Source organism: Aspergillus puulaauensis, chromosome 4, assembly GCF_016861865.1.
Source record: "Aspergillus puulaauensis MK2 DNA, chromosome 4, nearly complete sequence".
In the NCBI taxonomy this organism is placed as follows: Eukaryota; Fungi; Ascomycota; class Eurotiomycetes; order Eurotiales; family Aspergillaceae; genus Aspergillus; species Aspergillus puulaauensis.
Window position 1 is genome coordinate 3867248 of NC_054860.1, and position 20368 is coordinate 3887615.

General features: G+C 49.4%; 6 protein-coding genes across 6 annotated transcripts; 5 read left to right on the top strand and 1 right to left on the bottom strand.

Annotated features, from left to right (window-relative positions):
• Nucleotides 1-825: 825 nt before the first annotated feature.
• On the top strand, nucleotides 826-2105 carry APUU_41502S (putative GPI anchored protein; the record flags this gene model as incomplete). Its single annotated transcript, XM_041704691.1, has 2 exons — nucleotides 826-1147; nucleotides 1207-2105. 2 exons carry the CDS (start codon nucleotides 826-828, stop codon nucleotides 2103-2105), a joined length of 1221 nt encoding a protein of 406 aa, XP_041557252.1.
• Nucleotides 2106-6493: 4388 nt separating this feature from the next.
• APUU_41503S (putative R3H domain protein) lies at nucleotides 6494-8452 on the top strand (the record flags this gene model as incomplete). Its single annotated transcript, XM_041704692.1, has 3 exons — nucleotides 6494-6832; nucleotides 6904-7444; nucleotides 7518-8452. The coding sequence occupies 3 exons, from the start codon at nucleotides 6494-6496 to the stop codon at nucleotides 8450-8452; spliced, it is 1815 nt and encodes a 604-aa protein (XP_041557253.1).
• Nucleotides 8453-10596: 2144 nt separating this feature from the next.
• On the bottom strand, nucleotides 10597-11338 carry htz1 (histone H2AZ; the record flags this gene model as incomplete). The annotated part of the gene is made up of 3 exons (XM_041704693.1): nucleotides 10597-10841; nucleotides 10905-10974; nucleotides 11240-11338. 3 exons carry the CDS (start codon nucleotides 11336-11338, stop codon nucleotides 10597-10599), a joined length of 414 nt encoding a protein of 137 aa, XP_041557254.1.
• An 892-nt stretch (nucleotides 11339-12230) lies between these two features.
• APUU_41505S (PHO88 family protein) lies at nucleotides 12231-13007 on the top strand (the record flags this gene model as incomplete). Its single annotated transcript, XM_041704694.1, has 3 exons — nucleotides 12231-12247; nucleotides 12372-12532; nucleotides 12622-13007. The coding sequence occupies 3 exons, from the start codon at nucleotides 12231-12233 to the stop codon at nucleotides 13005-13007; spliced, it is 564 nt and encodes a 187-aa protein (XP_041557255.1).
• Nucleotides 13008-14798: 1791 nt separating this feature from the next.
• Nucleotides 14799-16167, top strand: gpdA (glyceraldehyde 3-phosphate dehydrogenase GpdA; the record flags this gene model as incomplete). The annotated part of the gene is made up of 7 exons (XM_041704696.1): nucleotides 14799-14810; nucleotides 14869-14904; nucleotides 14961-14974; nucleotides 15040-15103; nucleotides 15168-15852; nucleotides 15909-16079; nucleotides 16139-16167. 7 exons carry the CDS (start codon nucleotides 14799-14801, stop codon nucleotides 16165-16167), a joined length of 1011 nt encoding a protein of 336 aa, XP_041557256.1.
• Nucleotides 16168-17159: 992 nt separating this feature from the next.
• On the top strand, nucleotides 17160-20268 carry hdaA (histone deacetylase hdaA; the record flags this gene model as incomplete). The annotated part of the gene is made up of 15 exons (XM_041704697.1): nucleotides 17160-17805; nucleotides 17860-18148; nucleotides 18199-18212; nucleotides 18269-18407; nucleotides 18463-18575; nucleotides 18629-18756; nucleotides 18812-19022; nucleotides 19083-19194; nucleotides 19242-19289; nucleotides 19340-19403; nucleotides 19453-19545; nucleotides 19597-19682; nucleotides 19736-19815; nucleotides 19868-19974; nucleotides 20029-20268. 15 exons carry the CDS (start codon nucleotides 17160-17162, stop codon nucleotides 20266-20268), a joined length of 2370 nt encoding a protein of 789 aa, XP_041557257.1.
• Between the last annotated feature and the right edge of the window lie 100 nt (nucleotides 20269-20368).

Below are 20368 nucleotides of genomic sequence, written 5' to 3' on the forward strand. Positions count from 1 at the left end.
ACAATGCTATACAATCAACTTTTACTGACCAGAGAAGGCACAGTCTCTGCTGCAATAATATATTCAAGTTGGAATCGGATATTCTTCTCCTGCTGTGGTAGAGAGCACGGGCAGAGGTTGTTCCATACTCATAAAATGCAGAACTATACTGGCTTTCCTAAACACCAGACGCCTGAGGTCATTGATACCGGCATCTATTCGTATATTGGTTTGAAAGAAGAGTCGTTCAAATCTTCTACGGTCACATGCAACATAACCAAACGAAGACATACTCTACCGGTATCTGAGAACTCGCCCACGGTCCCTGGTTCGGGAAACGCCATGCAGTTCAACCAAAAACAGCCATGGATACAATGATATCGTCTCAAGAAGACTTGGGCGAATGATTGTAATTCCCAGACGGAGTTGAACAACCTCGGATATCTCGTCCCAAAGCACCGTGCCCAAAAAAGCTTCCGGAACCCCAGGTTCCGGAACCTTGTCAGGCCAGCAATGGCCTTCAGCCCCCCCAACTTTATATAACATTGGCTGCTTTGGATTTCTTTCCCAAGGATACTCCGCGGCCGTACGTCTGGGACCGAAGCCTCGTGGATCCGAGATGTTTAACTACACATCATCTACAAACTTAGTGGTGATATGTAATCTTGACTCTTCACCGTGGATATCTACTCTCGGCGCCGTCACTCACAGGCTTAGAGTTTGGGCCCCAATCTTAGAGACGCGCAATAACTCTGCAATGGAGGGCCAGCGAAAGCCATAAAGGAGGCCAGGCCCGGAACCTGCCGGCCGTCGTGAAAGCACTCTCATCCAGCCGCGTCAGGTCTGATGCTACCAGAACCTTCAGTGACTATCAGCATGCATATACAGCAGCTTTTCTTTCTACTCGGCCTCATTCTCGTGGGCAATGTAGCCCTCGCAGATCTGGAACAAAGTGATGTCCCCGAACCATGCTATTCGGTCTGCCAGTCCGTTGTAAGCGCCTCCGGACGCTGTGACAACGAAACAAGCGACGATAGTGCCGAAATGCAATGCATGTGCGACATGGACCAGGCAAGCACACAGATCCCTCTTTGTGAGGCATGTATTGCCCAGTATAGGGCAGATAACCCCAGTGGTGACGAGGATGATAATGATCCTCACGACAATGGTAAGTAGAATCCCATCGTCTCTTTACTCAAGTATATGCCACTGACTTATCATCAACAGACGCATACGATATGGTTACTTCCTGTAGCTTTCAGACTACATCCTACACTCCTTCTTCTTCCCCTTCTTCTTCTTCCTCTCGTGCGCTTCTTTTCCGCCGTTGTGGTCGTGACTGTTCGAACGGGAAGCCCGGGTACTACAGCACCTCGGGTCCATATTACTATCCACCATATTATCCTCCGTATCCTCCTTACTACCCTCCTTATTATCCTAATCCGACTTTGTCGACGGTCGTGTCGGTGTCAGTTTCAGTATCTCCCTCGCCTAGCTGCAACTCTTCCCCTGCTGCTGGCGAAGGCGAAGGCGGCGGTGGTGGTGGCCCCGGTGTTGCTCCAGTTCCAGTTCCAGTTCCAGCTCCATCCCCGTCGGTGTCAGTTTCCCTGTCGCCATCGCCATCTGTGTCTCCATCTCTATCCCCATCGCTGTCCCCCTCTCCGTCTCTATCCGTATCCCCGTCTCCAACCGCTTCTCCGTCTCTGTCTCTATTCCCATCTGCATCTGCGTCTCCATCACTATCTGTATCTCCCTCTGTCTCTCCTTCGCTATCTGCATCGCCTTCACTATCTGTCTCTCCTTCGCTATCTCCCTCTGTTTCTCCATCCCTATCTATATCCCCATCTGCATCTCCTTCCCCATCAGTCTCAGTGTCTCCGTCCCCATCTGTGTCGGTGTCTGTATCTGTATCTGTATCTGTGTCTCCATCGGTATCCCTGTCCGCATCTCCATCAGAATCTGTCTCGGTCTCAGTCTCACCAACGTCCGAGCCCTCCCCTCCACCACCTAGTGAACCGTCTCCTCCCAGTGAGCCATCTCCTCCCAGCGAGCCATCTACGCCCGGTGAGCTATCTCCTCCCGAGTCGTCTGTTTTGGTGACGGTGACACCTTCGCCTGTTGCTTAATTCGCAATCGCTTCGCCTTTTCCGTCCCGCCTGTCGTTTACAGATGCAGTCTTAATCGTGGAGCAGTCTCCTGTCTATGGATGAACTGAATACTCGGAAGAAAGTCTCAACAGTCAAGCTGCAATAACAACAGCAACGACGACACAAATGGGTGTAACAACTCTCTTGTTAACTCGGCAATCAATCACGATTACATATTGTACAAAAGAACTTCCATGCTATTACTTATATTATCTTATGTGAGTCTGTACTTAATGTCAGTTTATGTTACTTGGTATTTTGCTTTGCGAAGGCTTGAGTATGTAAAACTGAACGGCCTCCTGAGTGCTACTATGTTTATTTCATCTTGTGCAATGTAAAATAAATTATATAAAATAAAATCACTTTCGCTTAAATTGATCGATTTGCCGAATATATACATTAAGGGGTTTTAGTGATTTAGTTGCGGCATTTTGTATAGCATACGTATTAATAGAAGGGAGGCTTTTTTTTATTTATATATAGTTTCGGAGCCACGTCTTACGTACCACGTTGTGCAACAACACATTAAGTTTTTAATTCTTGACACCGCCACAAAATTAACATATATTTACCATGTTTGATTTTTCAACTTCTGCACTCAGTTTCGTTAATTACGGTTCTGGCCAGCTTTTATCTGTTTATTTGTTGTTGAGTACTCGCCTTTAGGTCGGAGATTGGGTACTCGGACGGTGTGGCGTAGGTGCAGATTGCATTGCATTAGGCGCAGATCCATCTGCAAGTGAGGAGGAGATAGGTGGGTTAAGAGGATAGGTCAGGTCTTTTATGCGACCAGACGCCAGAGATGTTATTTGCAGTGGACGCCTCATGTTTGTTACTCCATAGCATTACGGAGTGGTCTATCTGGGTTATTAATATTGGCGGTTTGGAGTTGGCTTCTTTTGGAAGTGACTAGGGTTAGAATATCACCAAGGCAGCGAGGATCATAGCTCCTTCAACTGTTCAGACTTCGAGAGAGCTTCCATGCAGAGTTTCCAATTGGCAACTACCGAACACCTTATCAGATTTGTCATAGGGATGCCCAGAATCCACATCAGTTTGAGCTGCAGCGGTTGTCTGTTTGAAAGTACAGGTCACGCAGCAATTGGACTGGGAGAATTGATTTCGAGAATAGTCTCTCCTCGTCGTCCCACTTCCCAGCATGGCAAGCAGACGGCCGATACCTTTAGCCTTTGGCTACCCCCTTTTCCAGACGTTGGAAACTTGGAGAAGCAATCCGGTGGGAGTTTCCGTGATTCGTGAAGAACACTTTGGCTGCCCGAGATCTTCAAGGAACTAAGTCCCAGAAACCACGCGGATGGGATGGGCCGGAATCCCCGGGCCATCCTACCTAACTTAATTACGGGTCCTAGACTCCTCATAAGGGGCTATAACTCCCGAAGATTGCCACGCCCACGCTTCTGGCGCAGCAGCGCAGCTGACACATGCCAACAGCGCCGCAACTGTGGGAGCTCTGCAGCCGACGTGCTCCTAATCCTATCCATGCTTCAGTTTTGCATTGCGACTTCATTCATCATCAGTCTCAGGAGTCTCGAGAGCCAGGACTTGACTAATCCTCCTAGCGACAATAGTCGGGTTCTGACGGCTCCATCCAGCGGGTTCTGAGCGTTCTGGTGACAATCTAGCGGGTTCTAGCTCGAGCGTTAGTCGTGAACGGCGCGGGTCGCAACGGAGTACGGACAGTGCCAGGAAACAGCCTCCATATACGTAGATTGATCACTAACGAAGTAGGAAAGAGGGCATGCTGCGGGGACTGATAATAATGAGCTCATTTTCAACGCATTGATGGCGAGTGCTTGTAGGAAATCTTATTGGCTGGAATGGACGCTCATCTCTGTGGAAACTTCTTGATAGAAAAGGGGGTTGCCAATCAGGTGAAGTCGAAGTGGGCATCATTTCAGCACAAGGCGATTCCAGGCAGTGTCTCAAATAGATGGCAGATCATCGCAACGAGAAGAGAAGGAACAGTACCTCAGTAAGGGTCCACCGAGACAGCAAATCTCCGTTTGTCGTGCTGCGCCGGTAGCTGCCCCCGTTGGGTGACTGGCAGACCGCGGATACGGACGTAAGGAGGGCTCGGCCATTTTACTAGGGGCAGGTCTCATTTCCGGGGAGGCAGCAGGAATACCGTTTCCTGTGCCATTCCACTGATTCCAGGTGAGGCCAATAACGAAGTATGCGGTGATTCGGGTCTCAGTGAACCAGTTCTTTGTGGTCAACAAGGACCGGCAAGGGAAAATAAGCTATTCGGGAAAACGGGGTTCGAGGAGAATGCGAGCATGGAGCTCGTGTGGGTATGAGCTCCCTGTCCAGGGAGAAGAAGTCAATCTGGAACATCATATCCACCCAAGGCGGATCCCGATAATCAGCGCTTGGAATCCGAAGAATTCAGTCCAAGTCGACGAGTAATGGAACTTCCCGAAGGCCCGATCCGGCCAGCAGGAGCGCCAGCAGTGGCACTGGCAGTACGGAGTGGCAGGAGATTGGGAGGCAACGACAGGCTCCAGTCTGGCATCGTCAAGAAGGATTGGAGTGGCAAAGCGAGTGCCCCTGAAGCAAAAGCGCACCGCCCCATCGGCTTTCCCACGCAAAAGGAACGGAAGCTACTAAAATAACCCCGGGAGGGGAACGATATGCTAATCAAACAACGGACCTAAAAACAAGGCTGATGACGCGGTGCGAGTCTTGAATCCAGTGATGCCATCGAGCTCCTTGACGGCGGGAAGATAACTGAGGGCGAGATGAGATGCCGGGAATGTGCAGCAGGGAATAATATAGCAACAGCAGGAGCAGGGGAATAACAGCCATCGAGTCACAATCAACATGACACTGGGCAATGAGGACGGTGGATGCCATCACGTCGAGGTCATTTCCCAGGTGGGAGATCCAAAAATACCAGGAAGAATAGGGGGGCAAGGGGGAGAAGAAGCCCCAATACGTACAGTGCAACTTAGGCAGTTCTAGGCTGAAAATAGAAAATAGAAAAACTATCCTCGCAGAAAAGTGACGCTCGTGCCAAAGTACCTCACGCGGCCTGAGTAGTATATGTAGAGCCGTGCTGCTCATTCCATCAATGCTGCTGCTGTTGTAACTCTCCGCCTGTTCATATTGGATCTCACGTATCTGCAGCTTCTCCTTGATAATCACATTCTTTCTTGACACGACAAGCCCCTTGTTTCTTTGACTCGACGACATACCTCGCCGCTGCAGACGACTCGGGACGCAAGCTGCAGGCAAGAAAAACTCCAGAGCGCTCGAGGACCGGACTGCGTGAGACTGAGAGACAGAGAGACAGAGATACTTCGATCTCCACCAGCCCACAAACCAAAACCAAACAGAAAAAGAGACTAGCGAGTCACTGGATAACCTCGATCGTTCCCCGTCCGGCCCCTTTTATTCGCCTGTCTTGGATCTTCGCTCTTGCACGGGGCCTGCTCGCGATTTAGACAATCTGGGCTGGCAGTAATCGCACATCATTCGTCTCTGTCCCTGTTTCAGTCGCAGGCTCAGAGTCGCCGCAGAAGTCTCAATCTTGCAAACCGTCAAACGACGTATCCAGCTGCACTGGTTATTACGAGCGGGTTTTGCGGGAGAGCCTTCGACTCCGGAGTAAGCGGTCTCCCGTCCGGGATTTTCTCTCTTGTCAGTGTCAGTCCCAAAGGTAATTTCTTCTCCCCTCATCTTCATCTTCATCTTCATCCCCATCTCTCCCTCTCTCCCTCTCCCTCGTCTTCTGCCCTCCCACATCCTCTTCCTCCCCCCCAACGTCCCGGACACCCCAGGCCGTGGCGATTTTCTTTTCTTTTTCTTCCTTTCTCGTTTGCCTCGATACGATCCTCTTTTTTCTGTTTTCCTATTTTATTGTGTTTTTCGTTGGTTCATTGTTTTTTTTTCTGATGCCGACGACTCACTCAGGCCATTGAGCATACGTCCAGACACGAGACAGTTCTAGTAATTCGGCCGCTGAGTTTGATCGGGCTCCTTGATCAGCCTCGCGTCTTCATCCTCGTTCCTCGCTGCCTAGTTATTGTGCACTGTTCAATCAGAGGCTTCGTCTAACGCCCCTCTCCCCGGGCCGATTCGAGACAAGCCCCGACCACCCATCGTCCCCCTTCCTAGCTCGAAAATCTCCGTTGGATTTCTTCCGTGCTCGCCCAAACGTGGCTTACAACAGCTTGTACTTAGCAGCGACTCGTTCAAATTATCCTCCGCCAGTCTCGATCGCTCCTATGACTGAGTAGTCCGTTTCGCTCTCAATCCGACTCTTACTCAACGGGACTGTTGTGGTGGGTTCAGCACCACATTCTTCGGTTTGGCTGCTTGTTGGGAATTCTCCATTTTCTGCCACCATGAGTTATCAGCAAACCCAGGATATGTATCACGACAACCCTTCGCGTTCTCCTGGCTCGCAGCGCCATCAGCAGCCTCTTCATCGCCAGCCTTCGCGACAGTTTGACGCCTACGGTCCGATGCCCGTTAACCTTTACGACGACCCTATGGCCCGCTACGATCGTAATCTCGACCGGCTGAACCCGTCGCTACATAATCCTTCCTATGCCTACGACCTCCCTGGCTCCCAAACATGGAACCCGAATGGTTTTGCCAACGCCCAGGCTCTTGGAGGTATACGTTCGGCTTCGGCAAGCCTGAAGACTGCTTCTCGCGGTACTCGAGCAGGTCTTCCAACTGTACGTGATATGAGTTAAACAGGATATATACCGGTGCTACTGAAGTAGGGATTGCTAACTTCCGTAAATAGACATGGCTAGATCAACAACCCGGCATCCCGAGTCCTTTCTCCAACATTGGATCGGCCCCCCTACAAGGCGGCTCGATGCGCGATCCTACAGGACCCTCGGATATTGACGACGAGTTGATCCCTACTGCTATCGTTATAAAGAACATCCCGTTCGCTGTGAAGAAGGAGCAGCTCGTTCAGCTGATGACCGAGTTGAACCTGCCCCTGCCATATGCATTCAACTATCACTTCGATAATGGCGTGTTCCGTGGACTTGCTTTTGCCAATTTCACTTCTGCGGAGGAAACAGCGACCGTGATCGAAGTCCTGAACCATTTCGAACTGCAAGGCAGGAAGTTAAGGGTTGAATACAAGAAGATGCTTCCTCTGCAAGAGCGTGAACGCATTGAGCGTGAGAAGCGTGAGCGTCGCGGCCAACTTGAAGAACAGCATAGGCCCATGCCATCTTCCCAACTGCAGACTCAGAGCTCCATGTCGTCTCTCACATCACACATTCCGGCTACGTCTCCTTCTCCTGTCTCCCAGCGTGGCCAGAAGCTCGGTGAGTAGAATGGCGACCCCCTTTTCCGTTTGTTATACTTTCTAGAACAATGACTAACGCGATCCTGCTCCAGATGTTGATTTGAATGATACTCAGACCCTTTCGTACTACTCTCAACTCCTGCTGTTCAAAGAAGATACCGGCCGCGACTCCGTGATCTTCCCGTCCAACCTTACACCCGTCCAGCGCCGCACTGTGCATACCCTGGCTCACAACATGGGCCTGGGCCACGCGTCTCGCGGGAGTGGTGACCAACGCCAGGTACAAGTGTTCAAGGTCGCTCCAGGCACGAATGTGAGCCCCCCCTTGTCTGCTATTCCTGCCGCTGTCCAGCCCGCGGACTCGGGTCGCCGCGGGCTCAACCGCGCTGCCACTATTGATTTTAGCGAGTCTCGCAATGAGGCGCCTGCTCACTTCAATACCCTCCGTGGCCAACCCTCTGCAGGGTTTTTGGGAGTTCTAGACTCCCCTGCCAGCTTTGGTAATACACAGAACCTACGCGCAGCAAAGTCATTCGCAGACTTGCGTTCTTACACGCCCTCTCCTGTTCCTTCCTCGGCTAGCTTCCCGGCTGCACTACAATCCAACGGCACACGTCTTCAGCAATACGATGGTGCAACGAGTGTCACATCCAACACCCCCACCTTGACGCCTGCTCCATCTGGATCCTCTCTTGGTGTGCAGCGGGATGATGGTCTTTTGGTCAACAGCTTGAGCAGTCTGTCTCTGGGAACTGGAATTGGAGGGCCTAACTCGAGCCCGAGGAGATTGAGGGGTATGTTCTCTTGGGAGCAGCCGGAAAGCCAACCCTCCAGCGCTGGCCCCATTGGTAGTAACCGTACCATCGGAGTTGGATTTGACGGTCAGTCACAGGAGCGCATGCCTATTAGGCAGCCGAGAGGCCCCATGCCCGAAAAAGGGCCAGGTTTCCGACGACAAAATGGACACCAGCCGCGTGGAAGCGACGAATTGCGCACCAACTCTGGCGTGGAAATTATTGTGGAGTAAACGTTTAATGGAGATGAAGACAACGAAAATTGTTAGATTGCTTTACCGAAAGACGCATACGACCTTTTATATCACGAGGCCTGATCCGTTTGTGCGATGATCGGCTTACGATTCGATGAGGGATGATGAGACGACAATGCAACTAAAGAGAACCACAAAAAGAAAGTATTTCTCTGATCCAGCCCAGTTTAGAAGTTATTTTGGGGCAGCCCTCAAGGCGCGCCGTTTACGCGGTCCCGTTTATGTTTCTCCCTTTTCGCCGAAAAAAACGAAATCATGCAAGTTGACGCCATGACATTTTGCGACGCAGGCGCCTTGCATGTGGACGCGCCTTTACATTACCCCTCTCCCCTATTATTTATTTTATATTTTTTCTATATTTCTATTTCGAAGTTGTGTCTGCCGGAATGAAAGCAAAAATCAGAAACTTAACTCTCAAGATGACTACGAAGAACGACCCAAAAAGAATACCAATATCAATATGTCTTTGTTATTAACAAACCATGACAAGAGAGATGACCAGCATTTGCATTGCTTTTTGGATCTTTTTTGTATATGGGGCAACTTGCATCGTTAATGCTTTTATTCTTTTTACTCTTACTTTATTCCTTCTTCATTTATTTATCCTCTGTTTCTCCTGCCTCCATTTGATGTATCTCTATTTATTTATGGAACTTGAATCTTCAGTCGGGCATTGAAAGAGCCATCTCCCTCCTTTTCCAGAAGCGACGAAAGTATTCGGGCTGCCAATGCTTTCCTCGCATCCTTCTCGTATTTCCCCATGTCCTCGCGGGATTGAATCCACTACGAGTGGTTCTTCAAATATCCACACAGGAAGTCGGCGCTCGTAAGAGATTGTGGATCCATTGCTCCCATATCTCCGTCTCCCAAAGCCTTTACCATCCGTAGATATGTACCAATAAATGCCTGCAATAAGTAATACGTACCAACTGAGGGAGCACCGAGAGATTTAGACACCCAGCCAGGTAGCTCGGCCTAGCTAAGGTACCTACTTACTCCGGGATGCCTAGTTACCCAATCTGCATAACATCAGCCCCTCGCGGTAACTAGTTAGCTTAATCGTAAGGTATGCTGCGTTACTCCTTGGTTTCAGGTCAGGACTGTTTGCTAATCAAGCGCGTTACTACGATATACCTAACTACGTATTACTAGTAGCAGAATCTACGCACCTTACCTACTATGCCTCCTTATCCTCGAAGTCTAACTGCACATACATTACATTGGGTGACCTACAACCGAGGCGTAATTATATACTCGAAACTTAACATCGACTGTTCCATCTACGGTTAGGTATACTTTCTATTTCGATTATGCCAGAAGCATAGCATGGTCTTGTTTATACTACTACTTTGTCACTGGTGCTTTTTAGCTTTAAATACGAGTCTTCCATACGTGTAGATGTGAGTATTAGTTAGGTTTGAGGGACTGGCACGGGTATGTACAGCGCTATTGGATACCTTTTGAGGCGGCTTGGGTGGACATTTGAACGGATGAAAATCAAAATCAAAATCAAATTTCACCTTCCGTTGCATAGTTCAAAGTTACGGGAATTCCGAGTGTTTATTTTTCTTTGGTTAGTTGGTTGGTTGCCGATGGAATGCTGGGCGTTCAAAATATATTTCCGGAGTTAATTTAGCTTAGTTTGGTAAGGCTTGGAGCTACAGCTACTTCGTACATGATCTTTGAGACTCGAAAGTTGGTCCCTTTTTTCGCTTTCCAGAAATAGTCGCATCGCAACGCACTGAACACCGATAATTGGAAGAACGAAGAAAATTATAAAAGGAAAAGAAATAAAAGAGATAAATGAAACAGACAACCAGTTCCCACTACCGAGAATACCCCTTTTCCCATTACAGCGCCCTGGATAACTCGAGACAAACGATCAACGGAGCAGACATACAAGAGGAGATAGTGAAACAAGTAATAAGAGCAAGGCCAGTTTGAATAGACAGAATTGCATGTCGAACCACAGCGTGGCGAAGGAGGAAGTGCGAGCACGGGAGCAAATTGCCCCCGAAATCAGTGTAGTCTGCAAAGCTCGGGTTCAGTCGTCATGATCACTGTACGAGGGGTCTTTCCATTCAATCATCATTAACGCCGTATTTGTTGGGTATCCGCGGGATCTATGCGTCTGACTTCTTCTTCTTCTGTTCCACCTTGAGCAGCAGCGCTCGGTTGATACGTGGCAGAACACCACCAAAGGCGATGGTGGCACGGATCAGGGTGTCGAGTTCTTCGTCTCCACGGATGGCAAGCTGTAGGTGACGCGGCGTGATACGCTTAACCTTGAGATCCTTGGCAGCGTTTCCAGCAAGTTCCAGCACTTCTGCGGTCAGGTATTCAAGGACAGCAGTAACGTAGACAGCGGCTAAACACATGAGTGTCAGCAAAGTTCGACATACTAAAATGAACAAGGCTTAATTAGTCTTACCTTTGGCGCCAACACGCATCTTGTTTTGCGTGTTGTTCTTAAGGAAACGCTTGACACGACCACATGGGAACTGCAAAGCAAGTCAGAAATAGGATCGGTCAAAACCGCACGAATAGAGCGCCGAGAAAAAGCGATCAATCTGATGATAGGACATGGCGAGCAGTGAACCAAAAGCTACCCAGACTCCCAGCCATCGGCTTTCGAGAAAAGGAAGATGGAGGGGCGAACAAATGGGCAGCTTCAGGAGCCTTGGACTGTCGCGCGTTCGGGTGATCGCGATAAGGCGAATAGCTATTGAAGAACTGAAAGATAAATAAAATAAGAAAAGCACTAACCTGCAGACCAGCCTTCGCGCTGTGGGACTTTTGGGCCTTCCCCGCAGAGTCCTTGGAGCCTGCCTTTCCACCGATAGACTTTCCCTTTCCACCAGGCATTTTGAAAAAGCGTCGAGATTCGGGGTAGCGGGCGATTAAGTTTCGCGTTTATCAAGATTCTGAGTCGATATAGTGTGATGGTGGGCGTTGAAAGAATTCGACACACCGACGGCACGCGCGTTGTTGATGGATGAAGGAGTCAGAAATGTCAGAGCCATCCTGGTCGCTAAGACGGCATCGAGCCTCGAACGCCGCTAGTCCTAATTAGGAAACTATCTCAATATCCAAAGCCCAACATTGGCGATGACTCGAGATGGAGGCACCAGGCGACTAGAAAAGCAAAGGAAAGACGATCAATATAAACGTACCTGATAGAAAGATAGTGAGAGCACACTGAGATCACCTGAAAGAAGTGTAACCTAGAGTCGAAAAAATCATAGGTCGATATTGCCCTTCAGCGCCCGCTTCTTCTAGGTTGGCAGTCCCTAGCTGCCGACCAGCATTTTGAGCCTGCCATATCGGAAAAACATAAAAATGTTTTCAGTACGGATTTCAAGCCATAGACAACTTTGTATACAAGTGTCTATAAGAATGACAACTGTGAAGTGGACGTCTTCAAGAAAGCTCAAGATCAGATCACAGAAGTTGTAGGAGCTTCAGTGAGTCGACAAGTGTGCTAGGTGGGTTACATAATCTGAACTGGTGACCCGTCATTGCCTGAGGCGTCTATATCTTATCGCCTTATCTCCGCAACGGAGAAATTTGTTCTGGAAGGGTCTCGGGCACGTGATTTCTGCGCGTTAGGACAGCTGTCCGACTTCGCCGATGGCGACAGCTTGGGGTAAGTTTCTGCTCGTGTGTCCTTTGGCTTCAAGACTCCCTTTTTCAAGCCCATCGCACGGCAGCAACCCATCCCTATTTTTTTGGTTGCCCTTTCGTCACCACCGCAAAAATGGTGTCCCCTCAAGTGTATGCCAACCCTGCGCAATCTTGTTTATTGATGATGTTGGACGGCGTCGCAACATTCTGAAACCATGCCGTCTATCTCCACACTGGGTTATTAAACTCGTACTGACTGTTCATATGTTTACAGTACAAATTTGGCGATCATCGTCGTGATGATGCAGGTGTCCAAAAAGGTTCCCTTTGACGATCCCGATGTTCTACTTCTTGTCCGTGGTCTTTACATCTTGTCCAACGTGATCATCCTGAGCCTGTATCTTTACACGCAAGCTCAAATCACTAAGAAAAATGGTTCGTAATCCGTATCATCTGCTTCTCCGCTTCTGCTTTAAAAGCGCGAGACCCCGGGCCTATAGTTGACTAACTTCTCCTGCCTAAAGACCTTACCACGTTGAAGTACGTCGAGCCCGCTCCTCTCGGAAGCGGCGAGGAGCCCCGCCCTGTCACGACCACCAACATGGACTACGACAAGGGTCAGTTCCGTCAGCTTATCAAGAGCCAGTTTATGGGCGTTGGTATGATGGCCGTGATGCACTTGTACTTCAACTACACCAACCCCCTTTTGATCCAGTCGATCATCCCTCTCAAGGGCGCTTTTGAATCGAACCTGGTGAAGATTCATGTCTTTGGAAAGCCCGCCACTGGCGATCTCCAGCGGCCCTTCAAGGCTGGAAACAGCTTCCTCAGCCAGGGCCAGCCCAAGACCGACAAGGCTTCTCTCGAGAACGCCGAGAAGAACTGGAGGGGCGGTGTCAAGGAGGAGTAAGCTTATATACGGTAGCTGGACACAGAGTGGTGTCAAGAGCATATTCTTTCTTCTTTATTATACATAAGATGCCGACGTGGTGGTGGTAGCTCTGTGTTGGGGTTGCTTTCCTTGCTGAAATGGTAGCTTGGAAGAGGTAGACGATCCCAACCAATAGCTTTCTGATATTTTTAGATATATCGAATATTTTGATACCTGTTTATGAGGATGTGTAGATTATGTTCGTACGTAAGTGGCACTGGAAGAAATCGTGAGGTTGCATATTCCAAAGAGTGTAAAACATGTAGTTGAGTTGACCCAGCTCTATATGTTTGGGTAGCTTTAAAGCGTGGTACTATTAATCATCCGACGGCTCTGCAGGACGATGTCGTACAATGTACGCTGAACGTTACTGGCAGTTGGATGGTGAAACCAGATGGGCATTATACCCAACACATTATGCAGCCATTGTATGATTGCCCAGGCTTCTCATCAGCTCACTGCAGCAAGCCACAACAGAGTGGCATGCAAAAAGCTCAAAAAGCACCACGCCTTAAAGATCGAAATCGGGTATTGAATGATTACTTTAGTATGGCACAATGGCTGAGCTGTATTGTCGCTGCCCAGCTATGGCGTATGCGCCTTGAAGTGCTGCTTTTTGCACCAACCTTGATGATGGGTATTTAAATTAAATATACTTTCGCCACAGAGGGAAGTGTCCATAGCCTTAAACCGAACTCCCAATCTTGGAAAGCCTGCCTAGAACACGGTTGATCGTCGACGTCGCGCCTGGAGCTTTCAGGCAAGGAACATCCTCATTCGTTGACCGATCTAATTCTGGGGCGTCTGAAAGCGTTGCCAGGTGGAATCTGAGGCTAAAATCCTCCATCTCCAGAGTCTCCACCGCTGTAAAACTGTGACTGAGCTCGTGAGCTTGGAAGGTGACCGGTGACTGTTTCTGGTCTGCGGAGAGGCGAACGGACGCATCAAGAACGCTTTAATAAGCGCAAGGATGTTTGGCGGCTCGGAAGAGGGGCAGTGGACGCACGGAACATTATTATCCCACAGCCGGGCCTTCCCCCCCCCCTGCCCCAAAGCGGAAAGGTCGGGTTGCCCCTCGATTTCAAGAGGATTCCATTGCATCATTGCAGCTTCACCCGACAGTAAGCGGACGCGACGGGAAAGTGAAACTAGGGACGGAGAGCCTTCGCCGGATTCTTTGCGCATAACCTAGGTAGACGAGCCCATTTGATTCCGATCTGCTGGGAAAACATTCACGAGAGGGTACCTCGCAAGGAGCGAGTACCCGGTTTGATAGACATGTAGCACGCCGATTGGCCCATCCGGCAGCTGTAGCAGTCCCAAATATCGTGACTCTCCTGCTTTGCCCGGTGTATGAAACCGGAAAGGCTGCTCAGGAGCTGGCCAACGGCGCAGACCGGAAACACAGCTGACAATCGACCCATTCGATGCGTTGCCCGTCGCATTTGGGAGGCCCCTGGTAGCTTTGCCCCGTCTGTCCGCCCGGTGTGAGTCGGCGGACGTGACAAGGTCGTTGCGTCAGTCCAACATTTGTTGCCCATATTTTCCTCCTCCTCCCCGCCGTTGCTCTTCTCTCTTCTTCTTTCTCCCTTTCCCTTCAACCATCCTTCTATCCTCTCATCAACCAAGCATCTCTCACTTCCCAATAAGTAAGTGCTTCAAATCCCCTCCATTCCGGTTCCCATTACCAACCCCATCGACCCATATCCCTTAGCTTTTCTTATAGGAGCTTGACTAACAGCTACCCCGCTCTCAACAGACATCCAAAATATGGCTCCCAAGGTACGACATCCAGGCAGACGGGAATCAGAAATGGCTCAATTCTTACTGTTGTATCCAGGTTGGAATCAACGGCTTCGGTCGTATCGGACGTATTGTGAGTTCTACTCAGCCCAATCTTTAGTCTTAATCGAAATCTAACATTGCTTCTAGGTCTTCCGTAACGCGTGAGTAATATTCTCATTGAGGTTCAACTGGGTTCCATGAAAGGGAGATTCTAACACATTTTCAGCATCGAGGCTGACTCCGTCGATGTCATCGCCGTCAACGACCCTTTCATTGAGACCCACTACGCTGTATGTGGCTTCTCTTTGCTGTTGAGGAGATTGCGATATAGCTAACCACCGATCTACGATGTAGGCCTACATGCTCAAGTATGACAGTCAGCACGGTCAGTTTAAGGGCACCATCGAGACCTACGACCAGGGCCTCGTTGTCAACGGCAAGAAGATCCGCTTCTTCACCGAGCGTGACCCTGCCAGCATCCCTTGGGGCCAGGCTGGCGCCGACTACATTGTCGAGTCTACTGGTGTTTTCACCACGCAGGAGAAGGCTGGCGCTCACTTGAAGGGTGGTGCCAAGAAGGTCATCATCTCTGCTCCTTCCGCTGATGCCCCCATGTTCGTCATGGGCGTCAACAACGAGACGTACAAGAAGGACGTCCAAATCCTCTCCAACGCTTCTTGCACCACCAACTGCCTTGCCCCTCTAGCCAAGGTTATCAACGACAACTTCGGTATTATTGAGGGTCTGATGACCACCGTCCACTCCTACACTGCTACCCAGAAGGTCGTCGATGGCCCCTCCGCCAAGGACTGGCGTGGTGGCCGTACGGCCGCTACCAACATCATCCCCAGCTCTACTGGTGCTGCCAAGGCTGTCGGCAAGGTTATTCCTTCGCTCAACGGCAAGCTCACTGGAATGGCCATGCGCGTTCCCACCTCCAACGTCTCTGTTGTTGACTTGACTGTCCGCACCGAGAAGGGCGTCACCTACGACCAGATCAAGGAGGCCATCAAGAAGGCTTCCGACAACGAGCTCAAGGGTATGTGGTTACGTCCCCACGGTCCTATCTATATCTGCTAACTTGTCGTTATTTAGGCATCCTTGGCTACACCGAGGATGACATTGTCTCCACTGACCTGAACGGTGACACCCGCTCTTCCATCTTCGATGCCAAGGCTGGTATTGCTCTCAACGCCAACTTCATCAAGCTCGTTTCCTGGTACGACAACGAGTGGGGTTACTCCCGCCGTGTTGTTGACCTCATCTGTAAGTTCCCGGTACACCGATTTAGAGCCTTTTGTACTCGTACTGACTCTTCATCTTAGCCTACATTGCCAAGGTCGATGGCCAATAGGAATCAGGACGGAAACCAGAGGCCAGGAGCTTTCTCTAAACGAGGCTCGCTGGTCCATACAATAGCCCGCACCTCAGCAGGATTGGGCAGGCCCTGTGTTCGTGACGTAATGTTCCGAGATTGCAGCGTCGTCTAAGGATCTTTGGAGGATATCGGCATAAAATCCTATGATAACGTACTATTTAATGACAAATACACGATCAGAATCCAATGGAATATTGTTCCTCATAGCTTAAATTCATGTACTTTTTAACTAAGCTGCCCTTTTGGCCGGCGACAACGAGGTCTCACGCCGAGACAACAACAGCGACAAACCACGATTACTGCTTGATAAGAGCGTGATTTGGCGTCGGAAGATGTCCTTCACATCATCCAAAGGTAGCTGGATGACCTGATGCTTCATTATCTGGGACCAGTAGGAGTCACGTGAATGGCGCTTTTGGCAGCTTCCGACCTAAACTCCGTCCTAGAGCTCCATCAACCAAACTCCCACGCCAGAGCACCATCCCTTGGTGCACGCGTTGCGACTAGTTGGGACGTGGAATTTCCTTCTATGAACTGTATGCCTGAGCGCGAATATATCGCGGCTTAGAAATCCTCGTTTCTGACTCGCGTTCCGCCGTGTGCAATGGTTTTGGATTCAACTCTTATTTGCGGACATTTGGGTTTCACTGCTAGAGCTATCTAGATTCTAGTTCCTCCCCATCTCCTTGTCGTTCCACTTTTCCTCGCGCATTACTACTGCCATTTTATGCTTTTCATACCTATCCAATTTCCTACCTTGTACTGCGCTTAAATTGTTAAGTGCTTACTGGGCTCCCTCTTTGTATCCTCAATAGACTTTTGTTTGTCGTTGCCCCTGTCCCTGATTGTCAACATTGTGGATACCGCTGCTCTTCTACTGTTGAGTCGGTCATGAGGTGCTAGCGCGACTCGTTTCTTGTGCAGTGACAGGGAGACCAAGAGGGTCCTTCTGACTCCAACCAGGGACGATGGCAGAGGATGAGGACACCGTCATGGGAGAGGCGGGCTTCCATGCTGCCAACCCTGACCTTTCAAACCGCTCCACAAGCGACGGTGCAAGTCAACCAAGATCTCATAGCCATCTAAATGGGGGTTCGGATCCATATCTGGCACCGCCACTGCTAAGCCAGCCGATGCAAATGCCTGTGATCCAGACAGGTAACTCACAGCCCTTGGAGACAACGATCCTAGGGGGCAAACAGAGTGAATCCCCGCCAAAGAGTGTCTTGCAGTCGACTGCTCCTGCAGATGCCTCAAATACCGACATTGAAAAGCAGGATAGCCTCGTGGAAGAGGATTCCGACTGGTCTGATGAAGAAGTACAAGTGCAACCTGGACTACCGCTGGCTTCCTTACCATCAGGGCTCTGCTATGATGTCCAGATGCGCTACCATTGTGAAGTTCGGCCGACATCAGATGTCCATCCAGAAGACCCGAGAAGAATCTACTACATTTTCAAAGAGCTCTGTAGAGCAGGGCTTGTTGACGATGCAGAGTCGACTAGACCCCTTGTCGCGCGGCCATTGAAGCGGATTAATGCCCGTAACGCCACGGAAGAGGAAATATCTTCTGTTCATACTGCAGCGCATTATGCATTCGTAGAGAGCACCAAAGGTATGCCTTTTGCATGGTGTTGAGTTAGTTGGAAGCCTCTAATATGTCCTGCAGATATGTCTGATGAAGAGTTAATCGCACTGGAGCATACTCGTGACTCAATATATTTTAATAAGCTTACCTTTGCGGCATCCCTGTTATCCGTCGGAGGTGCTATCGAAACATGTCTGGCTGTCGCTACTCGCAAAGTGAAGAATGCGATAGCTGTTATTCGACCACCTGGTCACCACGCTGAACATGATAAGACTATGGGATTCTGCTTATTCAATAATGTTTCGGTTGCAGCGCGCGTCTGCCAGAAACAACTTGGAGATAGCTGCAGAAAAATTTTAATACTTGACTGGTATGTAATGCCCATTGGATTTAGGGACTGGAAATAGCTAACTTTTACAGGGATGTCCATCATGGTAATAGATACTGCTTAAAACTGAAAATAAATAGCATCATGGCTCATACTTGACAGGAAACGGAATCCAGAAAGCTTTTTACGATGACCCGAACATTCTGTACATTTCACTCCATGTTTACCAAGATGGTAAATTTTATCCAGGAGAGAAAGAAGGTGACTGGGACTATTGTGGCGCAGGCGCAGGCGTAGGAAGGTTGGTCAAATATTCTGCACCCCAATTTTGAACCACTTACTGATGACGCTTTCAGAAATGTCAACATACCCTGGCCCAGTCAAGGAATGGGTGATGGTGACTACATGTATGCGTTCCAGCAGGTGGTCATGCCAATCGCACAAGAGTTTAACCCTGATTTGGTAATAAGTATGAAGTTTCCCACACCTCACTGCAGAGAGTCGGGTACTAAACACCTGTAGTTGCATCCGGCTTCGATGCTGCCGTGGGCGATGAGCTCGGTGGATGTTTTGTGACACCAGCATGTTATGCTCATATGACACACATGTTAATGACACTAGCACACGGAAAGGTTGCTGTTTGCTTGGAGGTTTGTCTATGTTTTGAGAGCTTGTCTTCCTCGACGACTAACCTATGGATTCTAGGGAGGCTATAACTTTAGATCAATTTCGAAGTCTGCCCTTGCTGTCACGAAAACACTTATGGGAGATCCACCTGACCGATTACACTCAACCTCGCCCTCAGAAATGGCAATCTCTACTGTACGACGGGTGATCATGATCCAGTCCAATTACTGGCATTGCATGTACCCGAAAGGACCCCAAGGCGAAGGACTCTGGACCGACAGACTACACGGTATGCCTGCCCCACCCGAAAGGCAACTGGAATGAGACATGGACGTTGATCAAATTACAGATGTCATTCGAGCCTACCAGGCAAAGCAGCTATATGATAACTACAAGCTCACTTCTCTCTATATTTACCGAACTGCTATATCTCGTTCATTTGAGAATCAAGTTTTGGCAAGGTAAGCACACGAATACGGCTAACTGGAAATTAGCTAACACACTGAAGTCCGAATTACAACCAGGCCGTTCCGCTTTTAGTTATCTTCCATGACCCGTGAGTGTTCTATCATACTGTAAATAATTCCCATATTTAACGCTGAGTAGGCCTGAGATCATGGGATTGCCGCACCCAGTCACTAATAGATTGGAGGCGCACAACTGCTGGCTTGTAAGTGCACAGTCCCTTCTCCTGCAATGGCTTCGCTGACCAGGACAAGGCTGATGTCATGAAGGATTACGTCCAATGGGCCATTGGCAAGGGTTACGGTGTAATTGACGTGAACATCCCAAAACATGTCACAACCGAACCAGTGAGTAGACTTAGGCTCCCATGGAGCGCTTTCACTAACAGAGTCAACTAGACACCAAATAGGTTCGAGGATGAAGATGAGAACCGACCGACAGCAACTGAAGAGCTAGCTGGTTATTTGTGGGACAATTACATCGAGTAAGATTTGGAAATTGCCCGCGATTTACCGTCAGACTGACACCGCATCCTAGACCTAATGAAGCAACGGAAATATTCTTGATTGGAATTGGGAATGCGTTTTATGGAGTTGCCAACCTCCTAATCAACAGAGGTAGGGGACCGTCGTATGGAGCCGGCCATAGCAAGGCTAACCCATAGACAAGAAACCCTTTACCAGCGAGTGAACGGAGTGATTTCGTTTGTGGCCCGGGACCCAGTTCGCGCAGTTGCCTCGCATACCCAAGTTTGGTTGTCAAGATGGTACAAGGATGTAAGTTGTCATACTTTCCTTCCATTTGTCTGAAACTTTTTCTGATTCCGAAAGAACTCGCTCGTGTATGTCTCACACGCCCATGGGCTGTGGAAGAATCCGAAGAAGCCATCTAAACGATACGGACATCTGCTTGAGTCACCTAGGGCAACACTCAGTGAGATGCTTGTTCATCACAAAGATGAGGTTTTCCAATGGATTGAAAGCCGAGTTGAGCCGCCTGAGAGTGACGAGACGGAGGAGGAGCAGCCCTCGAGCCGATCTCCTACAAAGGCCACTCCGAGGGCAGCATAATCCTCCACCGATCTCATCTATTCCCAGGGTTTATCAGCGCCACAGTATTATATCGTGTCATTTTCAGTCTCGAGGTGGTTTGGAATAATTGGCGATGGAG